Genomic DNA, 26,767 nt, shown 5'->3' with positions numbered 1-26,767 from the left:
CTTCATCTCTTTCTGGCATGCAAGATTTTCTTCTTAGAGAATCGTATTACTATTACAGACATTTGTTTTTAATATTATGAGTGAAGGATGCAGGTTCTCATCCATCACAAGACATTTCTAAAGTGTTACATTACAATATGATGGGTTGGTGACTGCTTTTTGGGACTTAATGCTGTGTATGTGCTCTGGGGGAAAAGGAGGGTGACATCTTTAGAAACAGTCAAGCTTTATAATGCACACTGAGTAACTTCCATAACTTTTTAGAAATAGCACATTAAGGTTATATTCAAGTGTTTGTGAGGGCCTTGTGAATTGATTACCCCGAAATACCTTCTACCTTTCAGCAGCTGAAGTTAATGAAAGTGTAAACATACATGTAACATACGTGTAAACTATTAATATCTAGTCTTCAGTGCTGGCAGCTTTCTTAGAGTTTTGACTAACTACATGCTCGTTAACTTTTGGGAATGTATCTTTTCAGACACGAGATGTAAAAGTTTAATTTAAAAAAAAAACAACCAACAAACCAAACAAAACCCAACCCAAACCAAAAAACCTAACACAACAAGTAACTGTAGAAAGTTTCCTAAACTTTTTTGTTTAAAGGAGGAGCATTTCTGGAATATATATTAAAGAAACCTGACTTATGTCACAAGTAAATTTCTCAAGTATTAGCATTACCATTGGCTCCCTGCCCTGTGCAGCACAGGCAGGAAATATGAGCCAAAGCATGTTTTACTTAGCAGTTCCTATAGCTTTATACCTCTGCAGATTTATGATTTGCTAAGTTTAGAATTGTATCAATTAACTACGACGTACTAAGAAAGGAGAATGTGGTTTGTGTGCTGTGACACATCTACAAATGTTTCTTAAAGAAAAAAAACTGACAGTTACCTCAGTGACATTGCCTTCCAGAAACTCACAGTAACTTAATTTACTACTTATTTATTAGGATCAGGAAGAGGAGAGGGATGAAATTCCAGAATTCTTCGAGCCTCTTCTGGAGCTTAATGGACAGTTTAAAGTTGCCTCGCCAAAATACAATGGTCCTTTGTTTCCTCCAGTGGCTCCTGCTCCTCAGCAGTCTTCTGATGTTTTGGATGAACTGATTCAAAGGAGAGAAACGATAGAAAACAGGTTGATAAATTGGTGAGTTGCAGTGTAACAAAGTGGCAAGAGAATATATATGGAAGAAGGAATGACTCCATAAGAATACCTTCCCTTTCTTCTCCTCCCCTCCCTTCCCTTCTTTTTCCTTTAGGCTGCCTTGCATTTTATGTCAAGAATGCTCTTTTGTACACTTTTAGGTGTCTTGGTGTTTGCTGATAGTTAAACGGGTTTTATTCTGCTAGGGTGGAACAAGAAATAATGGCAAAAATTATCAGTGGGATGTACCCAGTTCAGAAAGAAACAGTGCCCAGTGTTAGCACCTTAGAGAGTGAAGACAGTGAGACTGTAACCTCTGACATTGGTAAGTAGGAGTTATTGTTCTCAGCAGATGGATTATCTCAATTTTTGGCTAATTTTAACAAGCTGTGTAGGTAGCTGTTGCCTGAGCCTAAGAGTGGATAATGCTGAACCAGTGAAACTATAAAATGCAAATGTGCATGCTTTAATTTATGTTGAGACACAGCAAGCATTATAAGGCCATTGAACTAAATATCTGAAAAAAGAAAAAGAACACATAAAACACACCACTGTACAAATCAACTTCTGTTACTGGCCATCTAAATCAGATTTGGCATTTTGCTAAGCCTGTAATTTTTGCCTTTCTTTTGTTAATAGATATGTCAAAAATCACCTCCCTTATAAATGTGCGAGAATGGGAGACAAATGCATTTCTCTTGTGATGTCACTTTCCTTCACTGCTGCCTTCTTTTATGATCCTGAATTGCTTCTCTACTGTTGTTTCTTTATCTGTAAAATAAAAAAATCACTTTTTGCAAAGGAATGTTTAAAAGTTCATGGAGATAAAATGAGTAGCTGCAGTACAGTGCATGCATTTTAAGAAGTGAGATCTGGATGTGTGCTTTATGTTTCTTCATTTTCAGTTGAAGTTGCAGGTGGTGGAGGATTTCAACTCTTTATCAACGCTGGTGTGCCTGTGGACTCAGAAATGATAAGTCATTTTGTAAATGAAGCTCTCAGTGAAACAATTGCGACCATGCTGGGTAACAAGCAGGCTCAGAAAGCAGTTCCTGCTACAAATGTTCTTCCAAGTACAATGATTATGACGGTAAGAGTCCGTTTTATTTAAACTTTCCTACTGAAGTTCTAAGGGATAATTTCTTCGTGGCATGATGGTTCAATTATGTCCAAGACAAAGATGTCAGAAAAAGACTGATGAACTGAATGTGCATGATTTGCTTTTTTTGATTATTCCTTATTATACCCCAGCAAGCAACAAGATTAAACCTATTTCACTTTAAAAAAAATTTGAAAAGAAAAAAGAATTAATTCCTTTGTGCTGCATGCAACATGCTATATTTATTTATTTACTTCAAGGCTGAGCACAAAACTGATTTCTAAGGGAAGGACTTGGTGCTTAATTTCATGTTGCCAAAAGATAGCTCATGTTATTTTCAACAGAAATAGCTGTGCTACTTTCTTGTGAAGAAATGAAATATGAAGAAACTGATTTCTTCATAGAAGAAGACATAGGAGCTGAGAACGATATTATTTTTGGTCTAATGGGCTTGCAGCCAGCCATTCTTTAATATCTGTAAAAATGAGTATTAATTCTTTCTAAATTTGAGTTCAGTAGTTTTCAGTAAATGCTTAAATGATTAGTAGAGCTTCCTGTAATACAGGATAATTTTCTCTGTTCCCTTTGATAACCAAATGACAGCTGGCTCTAATTTTGCTAATAACATGGTTGTGCTACAATCTGGTGTTGTATAATGTCTTTGGGATGAATGTGGACATTGCTGCACTTGGAAATCTAACTATTCAAAGCTTTGTTGAAAGTGAGATCCATTATTCTATTCTGCCACAGTGCATATAGACTGAAATACCACCTAGTGCCTGCTCTAAGTGACCAACAGATCATTCTGTAGTCAAAAGTAATCATTTCACTGCTGTAGGCTTAAATACAGCCATCCTGCATCTATAGAGCTCTTCCCCACTCCATTACAGATTAACGAGGGTATGTTAAAGAGGACTGTTCTTTGTAGCTTATTCTTCTGATACTTAGAAACCTCTTCTAATAACCATTCTACATTTACTAATGGTCCTCTTAAGCCTTCTTGTTTCTGTACGAGCTTAAATGGAAACGTCCTTAGGATGAAATGGTTATTTTCTCCATAGTATATATTCATTTGCACACTTCAAGAGATTAGTTTTGTCCATTTTGGTCTTTGTTTGATTAGGCTAAATAGAGCAATCATCCATATGTGTACCATTTTTCGACTCTTGCTGATGGGCAGCACTTTTATGTTTTCCAGTTTAGATTGGTCTTGACCACAGGTAACACTAATATGCTAATAGATATTTTTAATAATAATGTAGTATGCAAGATGGGGTTTCCTCAGTGGCTTGTGCTATAGTAGTGATACTCTCCTGCCATTATTGGAATCTCAGGTAGCTAATTATGTTTTTTTAAAGTCTTCCCGCATTTGTGGCTAATAGTTATTGTTTGGATAACTTGTACATTCATAAGGTTTTTTTCTTCTCCTTTTTCCATTTCTGCTCAGCCTATAGCAGAAGTTCTTGAGTATGTAGTTTCTGCATTCTTGATCTGCCCCTTCTTACTGTGAAGTTTCCTATCTAGAACTTCAGCTGCCCAATTCCCAAGTTCTTTGGTGTTCATGATGTCATGCACTTGTGTGTGAACTGCCAAATGTGTTAGCATGTTCCTCTTCCCATAAGAGTTTTTAATAAAAATAATCAGTCTGAGGATTTATGCTTCAGAAACTAGCCTGGAAGGCTATGTTTAGCCCCATTATCTTGTTTTCTTTATGAAATATCAGGGAACAGGGCTGGAAAAAACCTGAAAAGGTCCATCATGTTCCTTCATAGCAGGCTAAACAACCATCATACTTGCTTGTCAGATTTATCTCCATTGCTGTAATTTTTTTAAGGAACATCACAACTATATGCTTATTCTAGTGCTTTATTGTCTTGGCTACTGCTTTGTTTGTAATCTTCTCTTTAGCTGATTCTCTTACCATAAAATTATGATACTGACTCAATTTTATCACAGAATATTTTCTTGCTTAACATTGTATCAAATGTTTATTAAACTTCATATAATCATATAATTCATATTTAGACTGGACATTAGGAAGCATTTCTTTACCGACAGGGTGGTCAAACACTGGAACAGGCTTCCTAGGGAGGTGGTCAATGCCCCAAGCCTGTCGGTGTTTAAGAGGCATTTGGACAATGCCCTTAACAACATGCTTTAACTTTTGGTCAGGCAGGTGGACTAGATGATCATTTTAGGTCCCTTCCAACTGAAATATTCTATTCTGTTCTGTTCTATTCTATTCTATTCATAATGATTTCCAAATATAATCATTCTAATACATAATTTACTGTTTTTTAATTTGTTTTGTCCAGGCATACCATTTAGCCTGGTGCAACTTTGTGTTTAGATGGAGGAGTTGGATCCCCGAAGCATGTATCTAAGCCACAACTGTTCCTGTTCTGTGATAACCTGCCTTTCTCTCTCTTCCTCAGCTATCTCTGAGGGTACTTGGGAGATAGGAATTTTGCATCGAGATAATAACTGTGGTTATGGTTGGTTTTTTTTTTTTTCCCCCCTCAGGAGTCTCTTGTGCCTACTCCATTGCCAACACCCCAGGCCACACCACCACAAACACCACCTTCAGAAAAAGAATTGCCTCCGGTCAAAACTCCAGAGTCTTCTCTATCTCTTACAGAAATGAGTAGAGAAGTTTGCGAACATGAAAAAAATAAAGAAACAGGTAGTGAAAATAATAATTGAAGTTTAGAAGTAGCAAATATGCTTTAATCTACTGCCTTTAATTTTCTTCTTCAAAGACACGTTATCTCTCAGGATAAATATTCTTGAGGCTATATTCAAGTGGGAACTCATGTAGTACAAAAATCATGGGCTAATTCATATAAAAAGCAAACGTCTTTTATTTGGTAACAGTTCTATTTTCAAACTTAATGCACATTTCTATGGTCTGTGTAATTTCCACCCCTCCCAACCCCTCCAAACTTTTTCACATCAGAAAAATAGCTGTCTTTTGCTCCTACCTGTGTTTCTAATGTTAATTAAGGAAAATTTACACTCTCCAAGTAAAGCAGCTTAGTTTTTAAAATGCAGAGCAGTCTTCTTTATTAAAGGAAGTAAGCAATTGAGGTTTTATTCTAGCTCCTTCAGATGCCAACACTGTACTTAAAAGAAACTAGTCTTAATCTAGTCTTGTCTCCATAACTATCAAAAGGTATCACAAAAACTACAAGTGCTTAGTAGAACTGACTAGCTCTCTGTCTGAGATTTACTTCCTGCTTTCCTTTCTGATCTGAAATTTGACTTCACACATGCAGGAGTTGAGATTCCAGCTGCCGTTAGTTGTGTTGGCACACCTGTGGTTACCCCTGTCAATACACCTCCTAGAACAACCACACCAAGCCCTCCTGCCTCAGAATGGGTCTCCAAAGCTGCAAAAATGGAAAGTCCAAAGCCTCCAAACCCATGGGATGATGCAGAACTTCCTCTGGAAGAAGAGAAGCTCAGTCCTTTAACTGAAGAACCATTCCGGCCCAAGGCTATGTGAGTTGAACAGGCTGCATGGTTTTCTCATTTCTTAAAAAAATGAATATGTATATTGTCTATAAATATATATCATCAAAAAGTCAGTAGAAAGAAATGCCTGATGTATATGTCAGGAGGCACTGAGATAAACCAGGATTCTTTTTTTTTTAATTGCTTGACTTATATTTTGGAGAAAAATGTGAAATCAGGACCTTTCTCAGAGTTTATTAGTCCTTATTCATCGTCCTGCTGAACATTGTACTTAGTAAACTCATATTGTTACATCTGCCAGTAATAAATGTAGTGACAATGAAATATTGTATTATTAGCATTTTATTTTTTCTACTACCTCAGTGGGAATACACATGGTAATTTTTAGTTATAACCAGAAATTCATTAATAACGTTATTTAACCATGCTGATTCTTGGACTATTCTGTAAAATGCTGTGCTCTTTCATTTGAAAAAATACTTGCAAATTAATTTCTTTTCAGTATTGTTTTAAGACTTCAGTCTATATTGTTAAATGCATTTTGGTGTACTCATAATGCATATTCTTACATTATAGTGAGATGTCAGTGGCTAATGATGAGGAACCAGAGGCCTTGATTTTACCATCTCAGCAGTCATCAGCGAAGCCCTTCGAATCGCTTCCTTGCAATCCACAGGTTCCATCACCTGTGCCTACAGTTAGTTCTGGGCAGTCCACGCAGGAAAGCAGCCTTACCCTCACCGAGACAGAAACAGAAACTGCAGACAGACCTATCTCAGAAGGGGAGGTACTCTTCAGCTATGGACAGATGCTGGCTGCAAGAGGTAACTAACTAGACAAATTTGTGGAAATTAGAATTTGGATTAATTTTTTTTCTTTATAAACTTTGCTTCCAGTCTACTGAAGTTACATTTTATACATTTTCTGATAAAACTGCAAGCATTAACCTGGTCCTTAACTTTCAGTTCTTGGGTTTGGATTGAAGAGACCTCATTGCTCTTTTTCTTGTCTCTGAACAAAATGCTTCTGCTTACTAATGAAAAAAGATTAAATCTGCTCTTTTGTCATAAGATCAACATGGAAAATAATTGGGACTGTCTTGCACAAGTACCATGTGATACTAAGTACTAAGTTTTTATTGTAAAGCAAAATGCAAGAGTGATTTTCTTGGAAGCTGAAAATATGTATTTATAATACACATCCGGCAGTAGGAATTTCCAACTTTACTAAAGCACTGTCTTGCAATTATTAAAGAATGTGGCCTTGGCTTTCTTTCATAAAACTTGCATGTTTTTTAGTATTTGTAACTTAAAATATTTTTCAGCCTTAGCAGAAGGAGGACTGTCTCTTCCAAACCTCGCTGAGAGCTTAACCAGTACTTTACGAGATGCCAATGAAATGGTAAGGAAATGTTTCACAAGGAAACAGAGTTAGTGTGGTATCTTGCCTTGAGCATCTTGATAAATTGGATGTTTTTTTAAGCAATTTCACTTATAAACTTTTTAAATTTATGCTTTTAAACTGTACACTTACAAAGAATGTTAGAATTTCAGAGCTCCAAAGAAAAAAAACCACATTATACAAACTAATTTATATTTTAAAAAGTTGAATGATTTATATACTTCCATAGGTGAGAGACAGCTAATACGTATTTTCATTTCTTTATTGTTTTTAGTTTTAAGACATCTTAAACAGAGTAGAACATTGTTATGCTCTGAGCTGTTTCAGCTTTGAGCCATCTTTTAATTGCTTGTGTGCTTAAATTATTAAAGTAGCTTAGCTGAGGCTGAAGTTAGTTAAAGCCACTTAAAACTTCAGTGTAGTTTCTTATCTGACGTCTGCTTTAGTCCATTGTCCTGGAAGCCTCTCAAGTCAAAGTATTCTCCATTCCCTTTCTCTTTTAAAACTTGTCTTTTCCTCAAATGCCTGGACTTTCCCTCTCTGACTTTGTATAATGCCTTTTGGTAGGACATAGCTGTCATATAAATGATAAGTATCAGGTAGAGTAATACTATGCATAAACCAAACTGTTTTCTTTATGAAAGAATAAAAAAATTGATAGTGAAATTGTAATAGTATTGGTTGGAAGGGGACTCCAGAGGGATTTCTAAAAACTTCCTGGACTGCCTCCACAATGCTGTATGGCTGTTCTGGAAGATGTCCAGATAGTTGAAATCTGCCATGAGGATGAAGACCTGCCATCATCAGACCCCTGTTAATGTTTTGTAGAAAGCCTCCTCTTACTTTCTGTTTGTCAGGTGTCCTGAAGCAGACCCTGCCCACAACATACCTACTGTTCCTTTCCCCTCTGATCATGACTCAGACCATCAGTAGGCACATGGAGGTCTGTGAATTCAAGGAATTATTTGACCTGGGACTGAAAGCTGGCTGAGATACTGGGCTGAAAGGGTTGTGGTTAGTGACACAAAGTCCAACTGGAGGCCACTCACTAGTGGTGTATGCCAGGGGTCAATACTAGTGGCAGTGCTGTTTAACATGTTCAGTAATGACTTAGATGGTGGGACAGACTGCATCATCAGCAAGTTTGCAGATGTTAGAGAACTAGTTGATACACCAGAGGGTTTTGCCACCATTCAGAAGGACCTCACTGGGCTAGAGAAATGGGCTGACAGGAATCTCATTAAGTTCAACAGGAAGAAATGCCATGTCCTGCACCCAGGGAGGAGCAACTGCATGCACCAGTACATACTGGGGGCTGACTGCCTGGAAGGCAGCTGTGCTGAAAAGAACCTGGGGATCCTGGTGGACAAGTTGAACATGGGCCAGCAGCGTGCCCTTGTGGCAAAGGTGGCCACGATCATCCTTTGCTGCATTGGGAAAAGCATTGCCAGCAGGTCAAGGGAGGTGGTCCTTCCTCTTTACTCAGTACTGGTGAGAAAGCATTTGGAGTATTGTGTCCAGTTATGGGCTCTCCAGTACAAGAAAAATAAGGATTTACTGGAGTGAGTCCAGCAAAGGACTACAAAAATGATTAAGGGATTGGTGCATCTGTCATACTGAGAGATTTGGGATCGTTTAGCCTGGAGACAAGAAAACTCGGGCGGGATCTTACCAATGTATATAAATACCTGGTGGAAAGAAGGAAGACAGAGCCAGACTCTTCTGAGTGGTACCCAGTGAGACAGGAGGCAGTGGACACAGATTGAAATTCAGGAAATTCCTTTTAAACATAAGAAATGTTTTTACTGTGGGGGTGGCTAAACACTGGAAGAGGTGCTGCCTTGAGCAGTTGGGTTGGACTAGACAATCTTCAGAGGTCCCTTCCAACCTCAATAACACAAAGTGTAAATGTCCTAGAGTAGGAGTCTACTTTTCTTTTCCCTGCCTATGCTTCCTAAACATTTCTACCCATACATGGCCATACTTCGCCTGTGCATAGTTTCCCATCTAATATCCATGAATTCGTTCATGTCATAGTTGTAAGACTGTGCCCTGAACTTGCAGATCTTTCTGTCTGTTGTCCAGACTTTGCCATGTGAGTACATAGGTGCCTGAGGAGAATGACTTCTCTCCTGATCAAGATTGTAAAAGTTCCTTTTGTGGGCTTCTGTTTAGAAGCCTCCTCTGTCTGCCACACTTCCTCTCTCAAACTCTGTTATCAGGTGAACCTAAATTAAAGTTCCCTTCATCAGGTTAGAAAGCCTGCTTGCTAAGGTGTTCTTCCCTCTCTGTCAGCTGGATTGTAACTCCTTTCAATAGTCCTCCATCCTCAAACGAGGCTCTCTGGTTGAGGAAGCTAAATCCTTGCTGGTGAGAGCAGCACTGCAGCCAGATTGTTGCTAGCAACCAGTATGTGTGAGGATTTAACTGTTTCCCTGAATTTTGGAGGCCTAAATGACCTTGTTCTTCTCTAAGTATTGCAGTCTTATGTATCAAATAAAGACTGTGCATGTCTGTGGGTAGAAGGAGAAAGCAGTGTGTCATCAGTTTGCTTATTTTTAAATGCCTAGATTTTCATGACCTAAGTTCAAAGTGTGGAAACTGTAACAACTTACTATAAAAGAAAAAAATCTTAATTGTGAACTAGAGTAAGAATGATTCAAGTTCCTAAGAAAAACAGTTTTATATCATGTATTATGTGGATTTTGTTTCTTTGTTTTAGGATTATGATCCTCCCAGTGAAGGGCAAGTGGTGAGAAGACTGGATAAAGGCTATCACAGGGATCCTGTCCTGACTCTTTTAGCCAAATTAAATCAAGCACCTGTTGCTGCACAAGAAGAAATGTACCATTTGGAGGTAACTTACAGTCCTTTTCCTTCCAATACAGTAGTTTTGAAGTGATACTTTAATACTCCAAAGTAGATAAAATATTTCAAACTTACCCTTCCTGTTGGCTATAGAACAGGTTCATATACTTCATTCCCTGCTGGAAGTGATCCCACTTCTGTTGGCTATGTTCTCGTTTAAAATTTTTAAAAACACTGAAGGTGAAGTGTTGTTATAAACACATTAACTGTACATAGTATCACATGTACCTAGTTTTCAAGGTGTGTATGTGACTGTTCCAGTGTACCAGATTTGTCCTGTTATTTTGAATACCAGGGAAGTTTTCTGTCACTTCAGCAATATAGGTGGTATGTTTAACAGTACAAGTTCACTGCACTTAACAGCCATATGAGTGTTTTAGGGAGGTATGAAGAATAACTCAGCAAACGTTTACATGCACTTTTGCACATGCTGTTGATACAGATCTTGGAACAAAACCTCAAAATATTCATATTCAGTTGGCAGAAAAAACAGACTAACAGAAAAATGTAACTGTCTTCATCACAAAGGCCAAAAGTAATTTTTTGTCACACTTTTAAGTATTTTCTGTGTGGAAAGTAGTAGTTTGGACTGGATGTCTGGTCTAACTGACATAGCTGGAGGAATGTTTAAAGGAAGTGAACTTTGAATACTGCAATGTGGTTCGTGAACACCTTTATTTACGGTGGATCATGAAGATCTTGCTTTTTGTGATTTTATTGATGCATATGCAGTTTCTTCCTTCTGTCTTGGTCAGTTTAGACTAAATAATTACTAACTTCACTCACCTCCTTGACTGTTCCTTTGTCTGTCTTTATTTTGCTTAATGAGTTCTGGTGCATGGACTTGGTGAAAAGCTTTCTACAGTGTCAGCTCTGAGTCTGACTGTAATTGTAGTGACGTTTTCTCATCAGCATTGCCAATTACAAATGCATCTCTAATTTGCTTTTTCCCTTTCCCATAGTTATGGACCTCTCAGTCTGTCCATACAAGACACTAATAAACTCTGCCCCACCCCCCCAACCCCCCACCCCCGATTCTGGCAAGGTGTGTGCAAGCATACCTTTTCATTTATAAGAGAAAGATTACTGTCCTAGATGTTAAGGCTCCTCAGGTATCCTTAGTATTGCCTTAGAATGATACTGTGCAGATATGTGTATGTGTATTCAACCTGTTTTTTCTCTGCAGCTTTGAAAGTCAGAATCCAGAGAACCATCGCTATTTTAAGTGCCATCCAAACCTACTTAAAAATTGAACTTTTGATCTGACATGCTATACAACAGAGTCAATAGCTTTTAGATGCTTCCAATGTTACAAGGTCAGGCAGTCAACAATGGCCATATGTGTAACATTAAAGACTTCATGTGCTAAAAATATAACTTAGGTTCTGATCATTTGGGATACCACTAACAAAATAAGTGATGTTGTTTGGCTGTAAGTGATTCTATTCTGTCCAGTACTGATAAATGTAGATCTTACTTTCAAACCCAGTTAGATGGTATCTCCTCAGGTTCAGTTTTCTTTATTCAATGCTAATAGTATAGACTTAAGTTTATATATGCTTTAAGAGTTAACATAATTAGATAACAATGCCTGGTTTTGGAAGAAATACATTGGGTTTTTTTATACCTGCTGTTCTGATGTTGCTCTTCTATGTAGGATTCTGATGATAGTGTTGGGGAGCTCAGTGAAGGTCAAAGACCAAGGCTGACCAGAGCAGCAGAGAGAATCCTAATGGGACATTCAGTTTATATGGACCGTCCGACTACTCAGACTTCTGAGAACAGACTACACCAGGGTTTCCGTTCTCCATCGCCAGGGCAGCTTGCCCAAATTGGAGGTACAATTAGACTGTTATTTCTTCTCTGTGATATTTATCTGGATTCTGAGGATTTTTCTATAACAGTATCTGAAATAATTTCAGAGAATATATTCAAAATCCAAAATTAAAAATTTACAGGCAATTGCTGCAATGAAATTATTAGCATTCCTATTCTGAGGACTGGATTTATTTCAAGCCTTGTCTTCACTCTTCTTTGTAATATTCTACAATTTGAAAAAAAATCATGGCAAGTACCCACTTGACTATACAAAAGTTGGCTTGTAAAGTAGGTATTTTATTCTTCTAAGTCAAATTCAGCTCTCAAAAACACTTAATTTGACCATTTTTGAAGTTGGTTTCCATAGGACAGGTATTAACACTGGCAGTTCAAGCTACTTCTCTCTGTCCCCTTACACCGCATTCCTCCTCATTGTTTTTATCACTCCATGAAGGTGATACTGCAGTGTCTCATAATCGGTAATATATTTTAGCTTCATATATTCCTATAACAATATGGAAATTCTTTTTTTCCCCATGTGGGTAGCTGAGGCAGACACATAATGGCTTGTACAAAGTAGTGCAGGGATAAGTTGCTGTGGTAAAGCAGGGAAATAAAGTTATTTCTCTTTGGTTGAAACTAATCCTGTAACCAATAGCCCATCCTTCCTCTCCCTTATTTTTTATCCCAGTTTCTCTATTGTTATCTGAAAATGTACTTCTATACCTGCTTAATTAAACTGCTGCAAGCATGTAGAAACTCATTTTGTTGACTGTGGTTTTAAATATGATTACACTAAACTGAAATAATAATTAAGCTGTTACACCACCAATGTAGTTGCACTGATTCATCAAAAGTTGTGAAACTAAAGTGATCAAACAGCTGGTTTTCTGTCCTTTTAATTTTCACATTTATGAATTTGACAAGAGAAGCATATCTCACATTATCAACCCTTGACTAGTAGGAAGTGGACTGAAACTGAATCTGTTCAACGTGCAGCAAAAATAATCTCAGAGAAGTAAGAGTATTTGCTTAGTTCTGAACTGATTTACATTTGAACTGGTTACACAGAGAGTAAGCTTTTTAAGCTAGCTGTTACCTAACATTTTGGTCCAGCTACACCACTGTCAGCCTTGAAAATACATTCTGGTACATTATATATTATCAAACTTTTACTTGAAAGTAGGTTATTGAATGTTGTTTGGAGATTGGTTACATTAGGCTTCCTGGCACAAGACACTTCTCCAAGTCACTTGTTTAACACTGTGTTGTTAAAGACAGTCACTATTAAGAACACTGCGTTGTAGGAATAAATTAGTGATCTAGATCAATCTGCGGTAAGTGTCTAAGTGCTCAGGACCATACAGAGAGTTAGAAGATGCACATTAATGGGAGAACCTGTCTACTAGGGATATTTTCTTCTTACCCAGACTGTCCATAGCTGTATCTGGCATAACTTGTTTGTATCTCCTCTGTATCTATTTTTTAAATTTATTTAATTTAATTTAGGATGCCCTTTGTCTGTCCTGTAAATATCTAACACTTTTCAAAACCAGCTACTGCATGTGATGATAATCTAGAAGCAGTGTGTTTCTCTACTATTTTTTTATGCTCATCTCTCTAAATCTTACAGTATTGTTTCTGTTGTATTTTTTTGAGAGGCGGCAAGTACCCTGGACTAACTACCATAGGGAAATGCCCTGTGCCTTTACATAATCTGTAATAATCCCAGACTGAGTTCTGTTGCATTCTGATGATTTTTAATCTAGCTTCCTTCCCTCCCTCCCCACCTCTGAACACATGGCACAGTATTCATTGACATTGCTAAGGCAACAACATTGTATAAAAACTACCATGTGCTTTCAAGACAAGAGTGTTGTCGTATCAGGGAGGAACAGAAAATCTTGTTCCCAAGTCCTTTTGATAGTGAAGTCAACACTGAATAGGAAACAATCTGTTCTTGGGGGGCTGGGGGAAGGAATGATCTGTGATTGTTTCCACTTTTCTTCCAAATCTTTTTTTATCTGTCCACTGGTATGTGAGATCACATGTCCTTCAGTCTATTGCGTGTCAGGACTAAGAGCTAGTTCCTGATAGCCGTGACAGTTACAATGCAGGTCCATCATTTTATTTGATAATTATTTTTAGGAGTAAAATTAAATAATTGTTACACCAATGGGTGTAAAAGTTCACGTATTTCAGGGTGTATATCTCTGTACATATAACCTTGCAGTGGATACTCAGTTTCTCTGTCAGAATGAGTCACTCACAGATATATCCGTAAGAATTCTGGGGATTGTGTGTCTATGGGTGTCTTCAGTTTTGTGACCAGTTTTTATTGGTATTATGGAAACATGATGTCTGTCTGTAAGATGGAGCACGTGTTGCTTATGTACGTATATAACAGCATCTTGATGATCAGTCTTTCGTTTATAAATCCTTGTTTTCAGTGCTTAAAGTCATGGATATAAAAACCAACATGCAAATGAAACGTGGCACATGTAGTCTTAAAGTGAACAATAATTACAGTTAATTAAGCAATGATTATAGTTAATTAGGCTTAAAATTCATGCTTTGGCTCTGTATGATAGCAGTAGGCTAAAGTTAGTTCATGAGCTGTCAGTACATTTTTCATAAAGATGCTTTACACACTTGCAGGCTGCAAAAGCATGATAAATGCTGGATTATATAGCAAATTATCATTTTAAATAAAGACTATATGCAGTTTTCTTTTCATTCACACAACAGTGAAACATTTTCATGAAGAAGCCTTTCCAATCTTTTTCCAATATGTGTGATAAAGCTCATTAAGCATATAATGGTATGATGAACTATACAGCTTTGAAGCTCTCATAAATGCCTGCCATGTTAGAAATCTACAGATGATAAAACTGATTTATTTTTTTAATTTCCACGGACATGTATATCTTGCTTCTTTTTTCCCCACAAGAACAATTTCAGGGATGTACAATGAGCCATGTAAGGAGGAAATAATTCTCTTTTAACATTGCATGTCCCATTGTTGAATCTTGAAAGGCTCCACATCCTGCCACATGAGTTGACCGGGAGATTATTGCTCCAGCTCATCAAGATTTTTTTTTCTCTTTATTTTTCTCTCTCAGCAGAAATTCTTGGAGATGCAGATACAAGTCATGGTCCAATGCTTATGGCTGAACTGGAATCACAACCAGTTTCAAATCCTATTCTGCAAGCAGCCCAACCAAGCTGCAGAGTGACATCTCTCTCAGAGGATCTGTCCCAGGTAAACTCAAAGGATCTTTTCCGTGACTAGTCAGAAAGTGCAAACTCAAACCTAGGAAAACAAATTTTCCTGTTTCACTGGGATGACTGACATCACAGAACTGGTGCATTTAAAGTGACACATTCAGCTGTGAAACTGAAGTCAAAAGTACATGTGTAATAAAAATGATTGTGTTTACTGTGACAGAACCCTTACAATATGCTTTCTGTTAGGCTCAGACCTTCTTTTTTACTTTTTCTGCACTTCCTCACAGCTTCACTGGTCTCACAGGATCTAATACTATACACACTCAGTTCAGATGGGGCATTCCAGTGTTTTAGGGGCACAGTACTTCAAATACAGAAGAATAACACGATGGATATATGGGAGAGGAAGCAACAATAGAGGTTCAGCCTCATGAATTGTAACCCACTGATTCAGCATTTCAGGAGCTTCATTTGTCCTAGCAGGGGCAGGGTTGGAAAGGTGGTAATGATGATGTACTTCACACTACTTGAAGGTAGAGGAAGATCCTATTGATCTTTGCTTGCAACCTATAGAGTTAATCTGTTGCTACTTTATTAGTGTGTACTGTTACCTAGAGATAAATTCGAATAATGAGTGGCAAAAGCTAAAAATGTGGTGGCAGACTGCTCTTTAATATGTTAAGCTTCACAGTGTGTTTGAAAGTAATAATATACTTACCGTGGTTGCGATGTTCATGGATGCATTCTGTCCTTCCCTGATGTTCTATATTAAAAATAACCTAAAGTCTCTTATATTGACCTGTCTTTGGTTTTATGTTTTTGAGCCTTGATGTGTATCGTGCCATTGGTGTCTGAGCAGTTCTTAAATATGTCATCTGAAGTGATGTGTTGCATCTTCAAAGAGGATTTTAAATGTTATACCTCTTTCACTTTGAGATCACTGGAACATATTATTACTTGGAATGATTGTTCACAGGCAAGACTGGATTCTGTTGAACTGCTGTGTCTGTTGGGGTGAAGCTCATACCTTTGTTATCGTTTCACTAGCCAAAAGTAAAAGGGATAGAGAGGGTAAAACGTGTTTCCTTCTTTTAGCACCATTAGCTGTCATAAAGAACACAGTGATACCTGCATCTCATGCTCTGGAGAATTAGCTGATGGAGTTAGGATTGATTTTTGTTTGCCTGGGTACAGGCAAATGATAATGTACCATGTGTAAGATTACTCATGTACATAGTCTTACCTATGCAAGAAATGTAAGGTGATCTGACACAGTGTCTTTCATAGAAAATATACAGATAGTTATATATTATCTTATCTTTAGAAACTTTTTCTTGCATCTGAACCCTTAGCGTGTTTTTTTTTTTGCCTGCTGGCATGTAAAACTCATCCTCCCTCCAAACCAAACAAATGCCCGAACTTTGTGTGTGTGGTTTTGTTTGTTTTTGTTTTTTTTCCCCAAACAAAATAGTCTCTTCCTGTACATGGGTGTTCCTGATGTAAGACTCTAAATCACACTTTCTCACTAGCTAACTTTTTAGCTTTTCTGTGACGTGACCATACCTATAAGCAATAACCACAGTGAACATCTGTCCTGGATGGGGCAAAGCTATGCTCCATAAGATCCTCTACTAGATCTGTACATCCTTCTCTGAAAAAAAAAAATCCTTGTACCAGATGATTTGAAAGCTTGTTTTGACAGTATCTATCTACCATGTAACAACTATGAACCTTTCCCCTAGTTTCAGTTAGGGATGGCATCTGTATTCAGATCTGTGGCTGGATCTGTTTTGTCACCTGCCTGTAGGGGACAGATTTTTTTTCTGGTAACATCAGCTAAGAGAGCAAGAGATACTCAGGCTTTCAGAATGATTCATTCTATGCAATGTTTAAGGTGACAATCACTTTAAACTTCTTAAAGGATTTCTTGCCAAGTTAGTCACTGACTCTCACATCAGTTGTTTCACATCTTGTTTTTCATCTCTAGGCAGTGTTTGCCTTCATTGAAATGAAACTGTATCGGCTACGTACAAAGCCAGAAGATGACTCTGTTTAGGAGCAAAGCTAGGCTTTTCATGGTGTTTGCTGAGAGACCTGAGAAAAGACACTGTATTTCAGATGGTGTTCAGCTGGGCCTTGGGTTTGGTAGAGCTTTGTTCTGATTTAACTGGATACGATCCTCCTGGATGTTAGGGTTTGTTATGGCAAAGCTTGGGTGGTTTCTGTAATCTGTCTGAACACGATCCTCGTTTCAGGGAGCTGTGGGCAGTGATGTGGAGCTGCCATATAGGTACTCCTTGTTTGCTCCCTGGCACCAGTGTGTAGATCAGATCTTGACCAACAGAAATAGCATTGTTTTTTCATGTAGGGCAGGAGCAAATGCCTTTTAGTCACGAGGAGTGAAGTCTGTCTGATCGCTCACTCCAAAACAAATGGCTTAAGTCATACAGGAATTTTCTTATCACCCAAATTCCTTGGCTGCTCCTCCATTTCTGGCATTGCATTTTTTTGAGATTTATATATGCTTTTAACCACTGTTAGACAGAATGCCAGACTAAATGCATCTTCAGTTTGACCCCTTCTGTCCATTCTTGTGCAACAATACGAATTGACTGTTACTTGTGGCCACTTTGCCCCTGTGCTCTTAGCTCTAAGAACCAAGAGAATGGCTAGGAGGAAGCTGGGGTCTTCCTGTTCTAGATAAATCATTTTGATCGTGGAAGGAACATGAACATTGAAGTCATATTTGTGTGGCTAAACATTTCAAAGATGGTAAATCTAAATCATTTCCAGTCTCAAATGCATTGTTAAAATCTTAGAAAATCAGTTAGTTGCAAAATAGTTTCATAATGTTGTTATAGGAGTATGAATGTTTTCATACAATCAACATTTTTCAAGTGGGATTGCCACTTTGGTATTCTCATTAGCTTTCATTTTTAGTATTTCAAAAGATGTGTTTTTGTAATCTTCAGGAATGCATAATTGTAGGTTATGAATCTATATGTTATCTCTCAACTTCTGTTTTCACCTCAGTTCAGCTGAAACTGGTTTTTGGTTTGTCGTATTAAAAGTCCAAAACAAAACAAAAAACGCTTCAAATGGACTCATGAGTATACTGTTATGCTGCTTACATTTAATGTTCTGGAAGACTGGTGGCCTTTGATCACATTTCCCTGAGACCTTCCTCCTTTCAGAAAATCATCTCAACTCTTTCTTATCTTGTCAGCTTTAAACAATGAAGAGAGTTTGTCAACATCGTGGTGTGTAGAGGTGCCCAAGTTAGTGCCAATCCTAAGTGGTCTATCCATGCACATAGTGCCTTGTGGAGACGCTAGCTTGATCTCAGGTGCTTGTATACTCATTTTTGTCAGCCTATGTTCATCACTGTGCTGGTGAGGTTGTGTTGGTGCTTGTTAGAGATTACATGCTGTTTACTAGTGTAGCCCCCTCTGTGCTTTGTCTACTGGGGAGTGTAAACAAGTCCATGCAGCCATTGAGCAAAAGACAGTGACTGAATGGCTTATCTTTTTGTTCCTCCTGATTTTTGCAACAGTGGCTTAAATGAACGTTAATTACATAAGAAGCAATATCATTACTGTTGAGATTCCTATTATTGGAGGAGACAGTTGTTAGCCAAAAGAAACGGGAAGCCCTGACTGCGTAGTTGGCACCATGCTTATCGTTTGCCAGACGTGAAAATTTTCTTCTTTTCATCTGTATTTTTGGCTGTTTGTTTCACTTGTGGCCTCCACAGTAGTGGAGGGTTTCTCTTACAGAATTGAAGCATACTTTCCTTTTCTTCCTTTTTAGCTTTTGGGGAGCAAAATACCACTGGTACTTTGTCATCAGGTCTTCAAGAGAATATCTGTGCAATTGCTTCTCAGGGCATATAATTCTCCCAGACATCATACAGCAATTCTGTCTGTAGGCTCCACATGCTGTGTGATATGCAAACGTTTATGGTCTTTGTCATGTTCCTCCTTCTTTAAGAATCCTCATTAAAAAACTTATATTCATCTATGGAATCAACAGAATAACTGATGAACTCAAATTTGTCTGTCGTAGAGAATGCTTAAGTCTTCTAGGACTCCATGACTCTGTGTTTTTCACTTCTCATGTTTCCTGTCTACATGTAGTAGAATGTCCTTGGGCCATAATTCCTGTTCTAGTTAACACATAAGATAACAAGCGTACTTGACAAATATGATGTCTCCCTTTTTAACACACAAAACGTTCGTTGCTTCTAAGAAACTGTTTTCCTATAGGCATTGTTGCAGGCCTAGGTCCTGAAGAGCATTTCAGGAAGAGCGGAAAATGGCTATAAAAACATGGTCAAGGAAATAAATTTTATACTTAGCATGGGTTTTCCAACCTGTGTGTTGAAATTTTTATTTTTCTTTTCCCTTTCAACTTTCTCTTTTTACTCAGGAGGATAATATCTGGGAAGAAGTGCTGGGTATTGAAGAAAGACAGAGAAATCTTATGTTCTTTCCACCACATGCTTGAGTAGAAATTGAGGGTCTCCTGTGTCTTCAGGTCTAAAAGGCACTTTGCCATACCTACTGCTCCCTGGATGTTCATCTAGAGGAAATAGTATTGCAGTAGGCTAATTCAGATCTGAATTCTTTTGAAGTTGAAGGAGAACAAGTGCATATCCTTTAATGAATCTTTAAAAACCTCTTTGATTGTTTCTTGAAGCTCCACGTAATTTTAGTGTGCTTTTACATCAAAAGTCAGACTTGTAATGTGATTTTAATGTATGATATATAGCAGGAAAGCCGAGGACCTGCACAAGTTGAGACTGTGAGACCCCGAGTTATTCATGTGAGAAGGAAGCCTGAAGAGATGCAACAAGAAGGTAAATCAATGTCAATAAGCTAACAGTTATTTCAGTTAAGCACATCACTTGTACATCAGTATACAACAACATTTAAAATAAAGTTCTGATATTTTAAATTTTGGTTTTCATTACTACCAAGTTCCCAAAATTTCCAAGCATTTATATATAGTGTGTATAAATCTGTGTACATAGTTATGATATTGTTGGGGTGCAGTGAAAGGATTGGAAATGTATCTGTATGTAAGTCGTCAGAATCCTTGCAGTTAAGTATTTATTTAAATTTTTATTTGCCAAGAGCATTACAATGTGCATATTATGTAGTCAACTGAATCTTAATTGCTGTATAGAATGCTGTTCAGCAAACAAAATATTCATAATGTTGTGAGAGATGGCAGTGGGTCATACGCATGAGAAAATGCAGGGGTACTAGAGGAGAACTGAAGGATAATACAAAGTTAAGATCATGCAAATGTGAAAAAACCCAGAGATTTTTCAATGTTAAAATGGCCTGGTTTGGGATGGACTTCAAGCTAGTGTGTAACAGTGATTTTCTTTTGTGGAGGACACTATGTATTACCTATGCATAACCATGCTATTTTGGGAGATTACTTAACAGTGTTAAAAGTGTTAAGTATGTTGCATGACAGGGAGAGAACATTTTTTGTTTCTTGTAGTTTAAGTCAGTGTTGGAATGACATAAACTGTGCATATTACTGCCATATTTAATTGTTTTAGCAGATAATAAGTTTGTGGAGGTGGTGGAGTAAGATATGTAGCAGTTGTAATCTTACGTGCTAAGAACAGGAATCTAAAAACCTGCATGTCTACAATATATGCAATTATAATTGCTCCGCCCTAGTATAGACAAATTCTTCCTTGAAGCTCTTTTTAAAATAATTCTTTGAACTTCTTCCATTTAATTTTTTTTAAAACATCTAATCGAATTATAATTCTGATGGAATTATTTTGCTTCAAATATTTATAAGTGGTAAGAAAAGCCCTAGGCCAATGTTATTGGTCATGGGACTTGGAACCTAATTTCAAAACCATGGTTTACATATGAAGAAAGTTATGAACAATGCAAAACTTAGCTTCTGTGGACAATTAGTGGAAAAGCTTATAGAACTGAAGTGGCACACCTTAGTGCATGCGTGTGTTTTGTTGTAGGGACATTTATCAACATGTGTTTTTAAAGTGGGTAAATAAAGACTTAATTTATTAAAAAATGGCGGTTAACTCTTTTATTTAATATTAGTGGAAAATATTGCAATGAGTTCTAATAGGAAGAACTGTATTTTTCCTCTGGTGTTCAGAAAATCCAAATTGCCTGAGGAAAGTGAATTTCCAGTAAGCTGAGTATGACCTCTAAATTGCCAAAAAGGAAATTACGTGACAGGTCTGCCTTGCCGGATTGACCCATTCCCAACTTTAAAAAGCAGCTTTCCTTAATAATGGTTATAGGAATCTTCCTTTTCTTCTTCTTCCCAACACTTGCTATTAAGCATCAGAGAGAAGGAGGAAAGGGGGGATAGTCTTCCTAACACTGTACTTTGTGATTTTATACCTTAACTTTGTCTCAAAGTGTTAACAAGAAAGCACTTCAGTCTGTATCATTGAGTAGGGTGTTAATGAGGGATGGAAATGGAAAAATATTATTTTTATTGAATCTGATGTTTTCTGGAATGTTTATCTTAAAAAAAAAAAAAAATTTACCTATACTGTAATACAAGGTATTTGAGCACAGTCCAACTGTGTTTGCATGTCAGATGAAAACATTTGACCACGAGATGGCAGTAGTCAATTTTCTTTGAAAGGAACAAAAAAAGGGATGATTTATATACCAGGATAATTTAAATCTCATTCAAAGTATACATATTTAATGAGCCAATAAAAATCTAGAGGATTTGCAAATGGAAACAACTGTCTGTCAGTTTTAACCAGAAGGTCTTGTCTCTAGAAGCTTCACCACAGCAACCTTAATCAGGCAAAAAGTTGAGGGTAAAAATTAATAGGAATCATTTGAAAGAAAAATGAAAACTTGCAACATGATAAGTATACGTGGGTTTAAATAAATACAACATTTTAAAATTAAGCACATCTGTTACTGTAAGTTCAAAGCACCCTGTTTATAAAAACTTCATGTCAAACAGTTGCCTTTACTGAGATAGCAAGGGACAACGAGTGCTTGCCTGAAAATGGAGAAACTTTTCAGAGGCAGGACCATTTAGGTATTTTTTCAGAGTTTAAAGGGTAAGTGATTATATAGGTATTAGAGCTTAGAAAATCTAGAGCCCTGAAATGAAGTGTGAATTCAGGGTGTTGGGAGAAAAGGGAAATTGTTTTAGACTTGAGTTGGATGTAAATAAAGCTTTTTTTTATTTAATTGATAAATACATGACAAGATTTGGTTCATCTTTTGTCTGTGGTCATAAATATATGTATGATAGAGCTTTCTTTTGTTGTTTAAAAAATTTTTGTGGTCTACAGTGAACATGTGTTTTTACTGAAAGAAAGTTGATTGATGTCTTCTAATGAAAGCTGAAGTTCAGTAGGACTGTTAGAATATCATGCCTGAAAGGGTAATGTCTCCTGAAAGTTAAAAATGAAAATAAAGCCTGAATGTATTATTAATTGAAATGTGTGCGTTCTCTAGACATAGTGGAGACAGTGGTTTGAAAACATATATTTGTAGTATATAATATACATGCATATATATTTTTGGCTTTATAATACCCTTTAATCTTTGTACCATTCTTTCATATATCTTCATAAATTTAATATGATAATAATTGTCATGGTTGGTGAATGCCCATATTTCCAGAATACAACCATTTTCAGGCTTACATTAACATGATTCAGAATTTTCAAATTAAAATGAAGGAACAGGTGGCAATGCTTGACTGCAGAGCATTTTTGAACTTTAATATGGGTGGCTCAGAACCAAGAGGTAGATGTACCTTCACTTAATTATTTTTCTACAGCACAGACTCTCAAAATGTGAGCTAGAGAGCACAGCTCCATGATAGTAATTCCTTTTTATCTCCAGCTAGTGAATTATATTCAGCCAGCCATAAGTACATGGGAAAGTAATATTGGGACACTAACCAATTGGCTTTGTTGCCACAGAGAGATTGCACAATTGCTTGTGGGAGGAGATGATCTGTGCAAGAAATGAGTAAGAGGGCAAGAAGCCCTTAAAACAATCTGTGTGAAAAATAAAGCTTCCAGAGTCTCTGTTCAGTATTGAAAATGGGCTACTTATGTGCTAACATTGACATTATGCTGTATTGAAAACTGTAATACTGAAAATATGTCTATAACTAAATACTTCTTTGCCTCTTCTTTAGCCAGGAATTGCTCTGAGTTAGGTTTTGGGTTATTTTTTCTTAAAACTATTGTGGCATGAGGCAAATCTCTAACAGATGCTTCAAGGAAGGAAGAAGATTAGGATAAGGCTAAAGGTCTTTTTTTTTTTCTTGGAACTGGAACTGTTTTGGTCAAACTCTTAACTATTCTACTGAAAGTTTACTTTCTCCTTAATATCCTGCTGTTTCTTTTTTTGGACTGAATTTCACTAAAGGCTTTTGCTAAAGACTGTCCATACCACCCTGAAAATAGCAGCTCATGAAGCAAAACAGAGCTATTCTTTCATACTGTAGAGAGTACCACCATAACCTGAGGCATAGAAATAGTTTGCATAGCCTACATTGCTCCTTGAATTTGACTAATTTCTGAGAGAATATCTTGGAAATTGAAGTAATGAAATCACTTAGCTATAATTAATGGCATTTTTCAAGCAAATGTCCCGTTAGAGGTTTATGTAAGTTTTTCAGTGCTTCTTCAGAACTCGTTTCTGGTCTATTTTGACTCTGGTTTTCCTATACAGTTACCTCCCCATGCTATCAGATGGCTCATTGACATAATTCAGTTAATATATTTTACATTTGGGCAAGTCAGGAAATGCTAAGCTGCATTTCCCACAGAAACTCTGTCTTTTCTCTAAGTAGTCATTAGCTTTTAGGTGCTCCAAGTGGTTTAGAACACCAATTCTCAAAGAGTTTTCGTTAGCTTTTTCTGCACGTGTCCATAGCAGTTACATGATAGCCCATGCATTAGAAAACATGCATCTGAGTAATAAGTATGCTTTTTGCATAATATTCCCACATAAAATCCTCAGTGGCCACACTTCAGAGTTTCTAGTTTGAATTACTGTAAGTGAATATTTAGCTGTGTTACAGTATGTTTGGAACAGGAGTTTTGAATTTCTTGGCTTTTGTAAGTATTATTTATCTGTTGAGAATTGCCATTTATATCTATGGTTGCTTCTTTTCCCACCGAGTTACTTCAGTTATTTTTCAGACAAAATGTTAAACCAGAAGTTTGATTTTTCATAGCTTAAGGCAAAGTCTTGTGTAGAATTGTTACTGTAGACAATGATGTCCTTCTGCTATGGGTGTGTTCTGCTGCTTCAAGTTAGGGTCCTGGGAAACCAAGCACCAGGAACTGGTGTGGGTTTCATGGGACTGTGCACATCTTTGCACCCATTCCCAAAAGATCTCTTCCTGGGAAATGATCCACCGGTCTCCTGGACCTGTCATTTCTTCCCCTCACTTATTTGTGCAAAAGGCATGAACAACACGAGCTACTAGCAGGTGAAGCACAAATCTCCCTCATATGTTTTTTAGAGTCCTAGAATGTAATTTGATTTTTCGAGGCATCTAAATTAATTGAAAACAAAGTAATCAGAGAAATGAAACCCCCCCAAACCCCAGTTTATACTTAAAGAAAACTGTACCAAGCAGGCTCACAGTGCCTTGCAGTCTGAGGGTTTCCTACTGACTGGCACACTTGGGTAGAAGTCATTCTCCTCTGGAGTCCAGTTCCACGCCATGTATCACCTGGCCCTTTTCTTACAGATGTACGTGCAGTAGGTTTTTGTTCACTTAGCAATTTTCTTCAACTTCTAAGAGGCTGAGAGTTAGTTCTCCTCTTACTGCATGTCTCCTTAAATGGCACAGAGGGATACAGCACTCTCCCACTGCTGCAGTATTGTCAAGACATTTCTCTGACCTTATGCTGAGGCTTTTGCTGTGGGAGGTATGTGCAAAGGCAGAAAACTTCCACTTTTAGTCTTCCCGTGGTGCCTATACAGATGATGCTTTACACCCATCGTGAAATTTGCACAGCTTTGTATATCTTCAAGTTTCCGTTGTACAGTCCGCATGAGAATCAACTTTGGCGCCGTGCTGGATGTCTGTATGGTTAATCTTTGTAGGGAAGGTATTTTTCACTTCTCGTACAGTAAAAAGAATAAAGCAGGAAATCTTCCAGTGTGGGCTTAAGGAATATTCCCGGTCAGAAGTTCTAAGTTTGTGAGGTGAAGCTGGCATCTATAGCCCCATTGCTTGAGCAGGTAGAAGCAGTTCACAGTTGCTTCTTTCTCCCTTTTGATCAGATCTTTGTGTTTAAAGTTATTTTGCTGAGGTTCAGGGTGTATTCCTGTACAAAGTACCTCCTCTGGTCTGTAAACAGCAGCAGGGATTTTCACTGAAATTCCAGCACCAGTTGGGTTTTTTTTATGTGCACAGGGAAAGAAAAACTTATTCAAACTGACATGATCACTACTTACAGGATTACTTCCTATGGAGACTGTCAAACACTTGGATTTTTACTTGTCTTTTTTCAGATTTACTGGGGCTCAAGGTAAATATCCAGAAATCTCATCTGATTCCCTCTTCAAGCCTAGATTTTAAAGGATTGCAGGTGATCTAATCCAGTGACCTGTGGCATCCCTCAAAGTGTGTTTTATGTATCATAAACTAAAGTTCAGGGCAATGACAAAATTAAGCCTGGTATTTCACTCACACATGGGGGTTGTAATGTGCAAATAATGAGGGACCAGTCCCTTTTTCATACTTGTGAGCTGAAAACCCATGGTACTGCTGCATAAAGCATCCAATGTACATTCTGGAGTCTGTACGTCCTTTTTGCCTTAAAATAGTGTGTGTTACCCAGTATGGCTGTCTGCTGAGCATCAGCTGCCTCTATCACATTGCACAGACACCAGAGGGTTCTGAGGATCTTCTGGTCTTAAGTGTATCTTAATAATGTAAAGGATTTTACTTGCAAATTTATTAGAATTTCTTAAAAAAAAATTCAATTCATAATTGCATTTGCTTTTCAAACACTTGTGACTACCTGCTAGAACCAAAGCAGTCCAGACTGCCAGACAGTTCTGCTAAGCTGCATGTAGCACCACTGCCTCATCCTTGCAATGCAAATTTCTCCATATTTTTCCTTTTTTTCCTTTTTTTCCTTTTTTGCCAGTTTGGGGTTTGGAGGGGGTGGTGTTGATGGTTGGTTGGTTTGGGGGTTGGTTTTTTTGTTTTGGTTTGGGTTTTTTTGTAGTTGTGTCTCGAGTGGCCAGGCATATCCTAGGCAGAATTCTCACTAAGAGGAGAGTACCTCTTGCTGCTGCATATCCACGCTTAAGAGTTGGAAAGTACTAGCTGAGCGCCCTAAATTGCTATTTCTACTTTGGCAATATACCTTTGATCTTTTACCAGTTGCAGTTTCCAGTTGTATAAATCCACCTATTGTCAACCTGTCTGGGGGCCAAGCTAGAATGTGATGCTTTTTCTTTTGTGTGAGATTCTTGTGGGGTGGTGAATCAGCTGGAGCCGCTGTGCATTGCAAGCAGGGTATGGTCTTGATAGCAAGTATTAAATACAGTCTTAGATCTCCTGGACACTAACACACTCCGCACCAGTCTATCCAAATTGTTGTGCCAAAGCAGTCTTTCTCACAGCCTGTGTAGGATTCATAAACACGCTAGGATCTGACTGAAGCAGCTTTGTATTGTGTATTATGATTTGTATGCGCTTTTACAAACT

At 37.5% G+C, this 26,767-nt stretch overlaps 1 protein-coding gene across 9 annotated transcripts in view; it reads left to right on the top strand.

Moving 5' to 3' along the window:
• The window catches only part of KIAA0586 (KIAA0586 ortholog), a 73,736-nt gene that overhangs the window by 29,532 nt on the left and 17,437 nt on the right, over window positions 1-26,767 (top strand). For 6 of the 9 annotated variants that reach the window (XM_052783505.1, XM_052783503.1, XM_052783498.1 and 3 more), the window contains 11 exons: window positions 953-1,149; window positions 1,353-1,471; window positions 2,052-2,236; window positions 4,769-4,928; window positions 5,521-5,746; window positions 6,296-6,543; window positions 7,044-7,120; window positions 9,843-9,977; window positions 11,646-11,826; window positions 14,929-15,068; window positions 19,805-19,892. In XM_052783505.1, coding sequence (XP_052639465.1) covers window positions 953-1,149; window positions 1,353-1,471; window positions 2,052-2,236; window positions 4,769-4,928; window positions 5,521-5,746; window positions 6,296-6,543; window positions 7,044-7,120; window positions 9,843-9,977; window positions 11,646-11,826; window positions 14,929-15,068; window positions 19,805-19,892 — 1,756 coding nt within the window. The remainder of the gene's footprint in view (window positions 1-952; window positions 1,150-1,352; window positions 1,472-2,051; window positions 2,237-4,768; window positions 4,929-5,520; window positions 5,747-6,295; window positions 6,544-7,043; window positions 7,121-9,842; window positions 9,978-11,645; window positions 11,827-14,928; window positions 15,069-19,804; window positions 19,893-26,767) is intronic. The other 3 variants (XM_052783504.1, XM_052783499.1, XM_052783500.1) reach the window with 2 other exon arrangements.

This window comes from Harpia harpyja, chromosome 3 (genome assembly GCF_026419915.1).
Source record: "Harpia harpyja isolate bHarHar1 chromosome 3, bHarHar1 primary haplotype, whole genome shotgun sequence".
NCBI classification, from domain to species: domain Eukaryota; kingdom Metazoa; phylum Chordata; class Aves; order Accipitriformes; family Accipitridae; genus Harpia; species Harpia harpyja.
The sequence above is the reverse complement of the archived record's forward strand: the minus strand, read 5'-3'. Positions and strand labels throughout refer to the sequence as shown.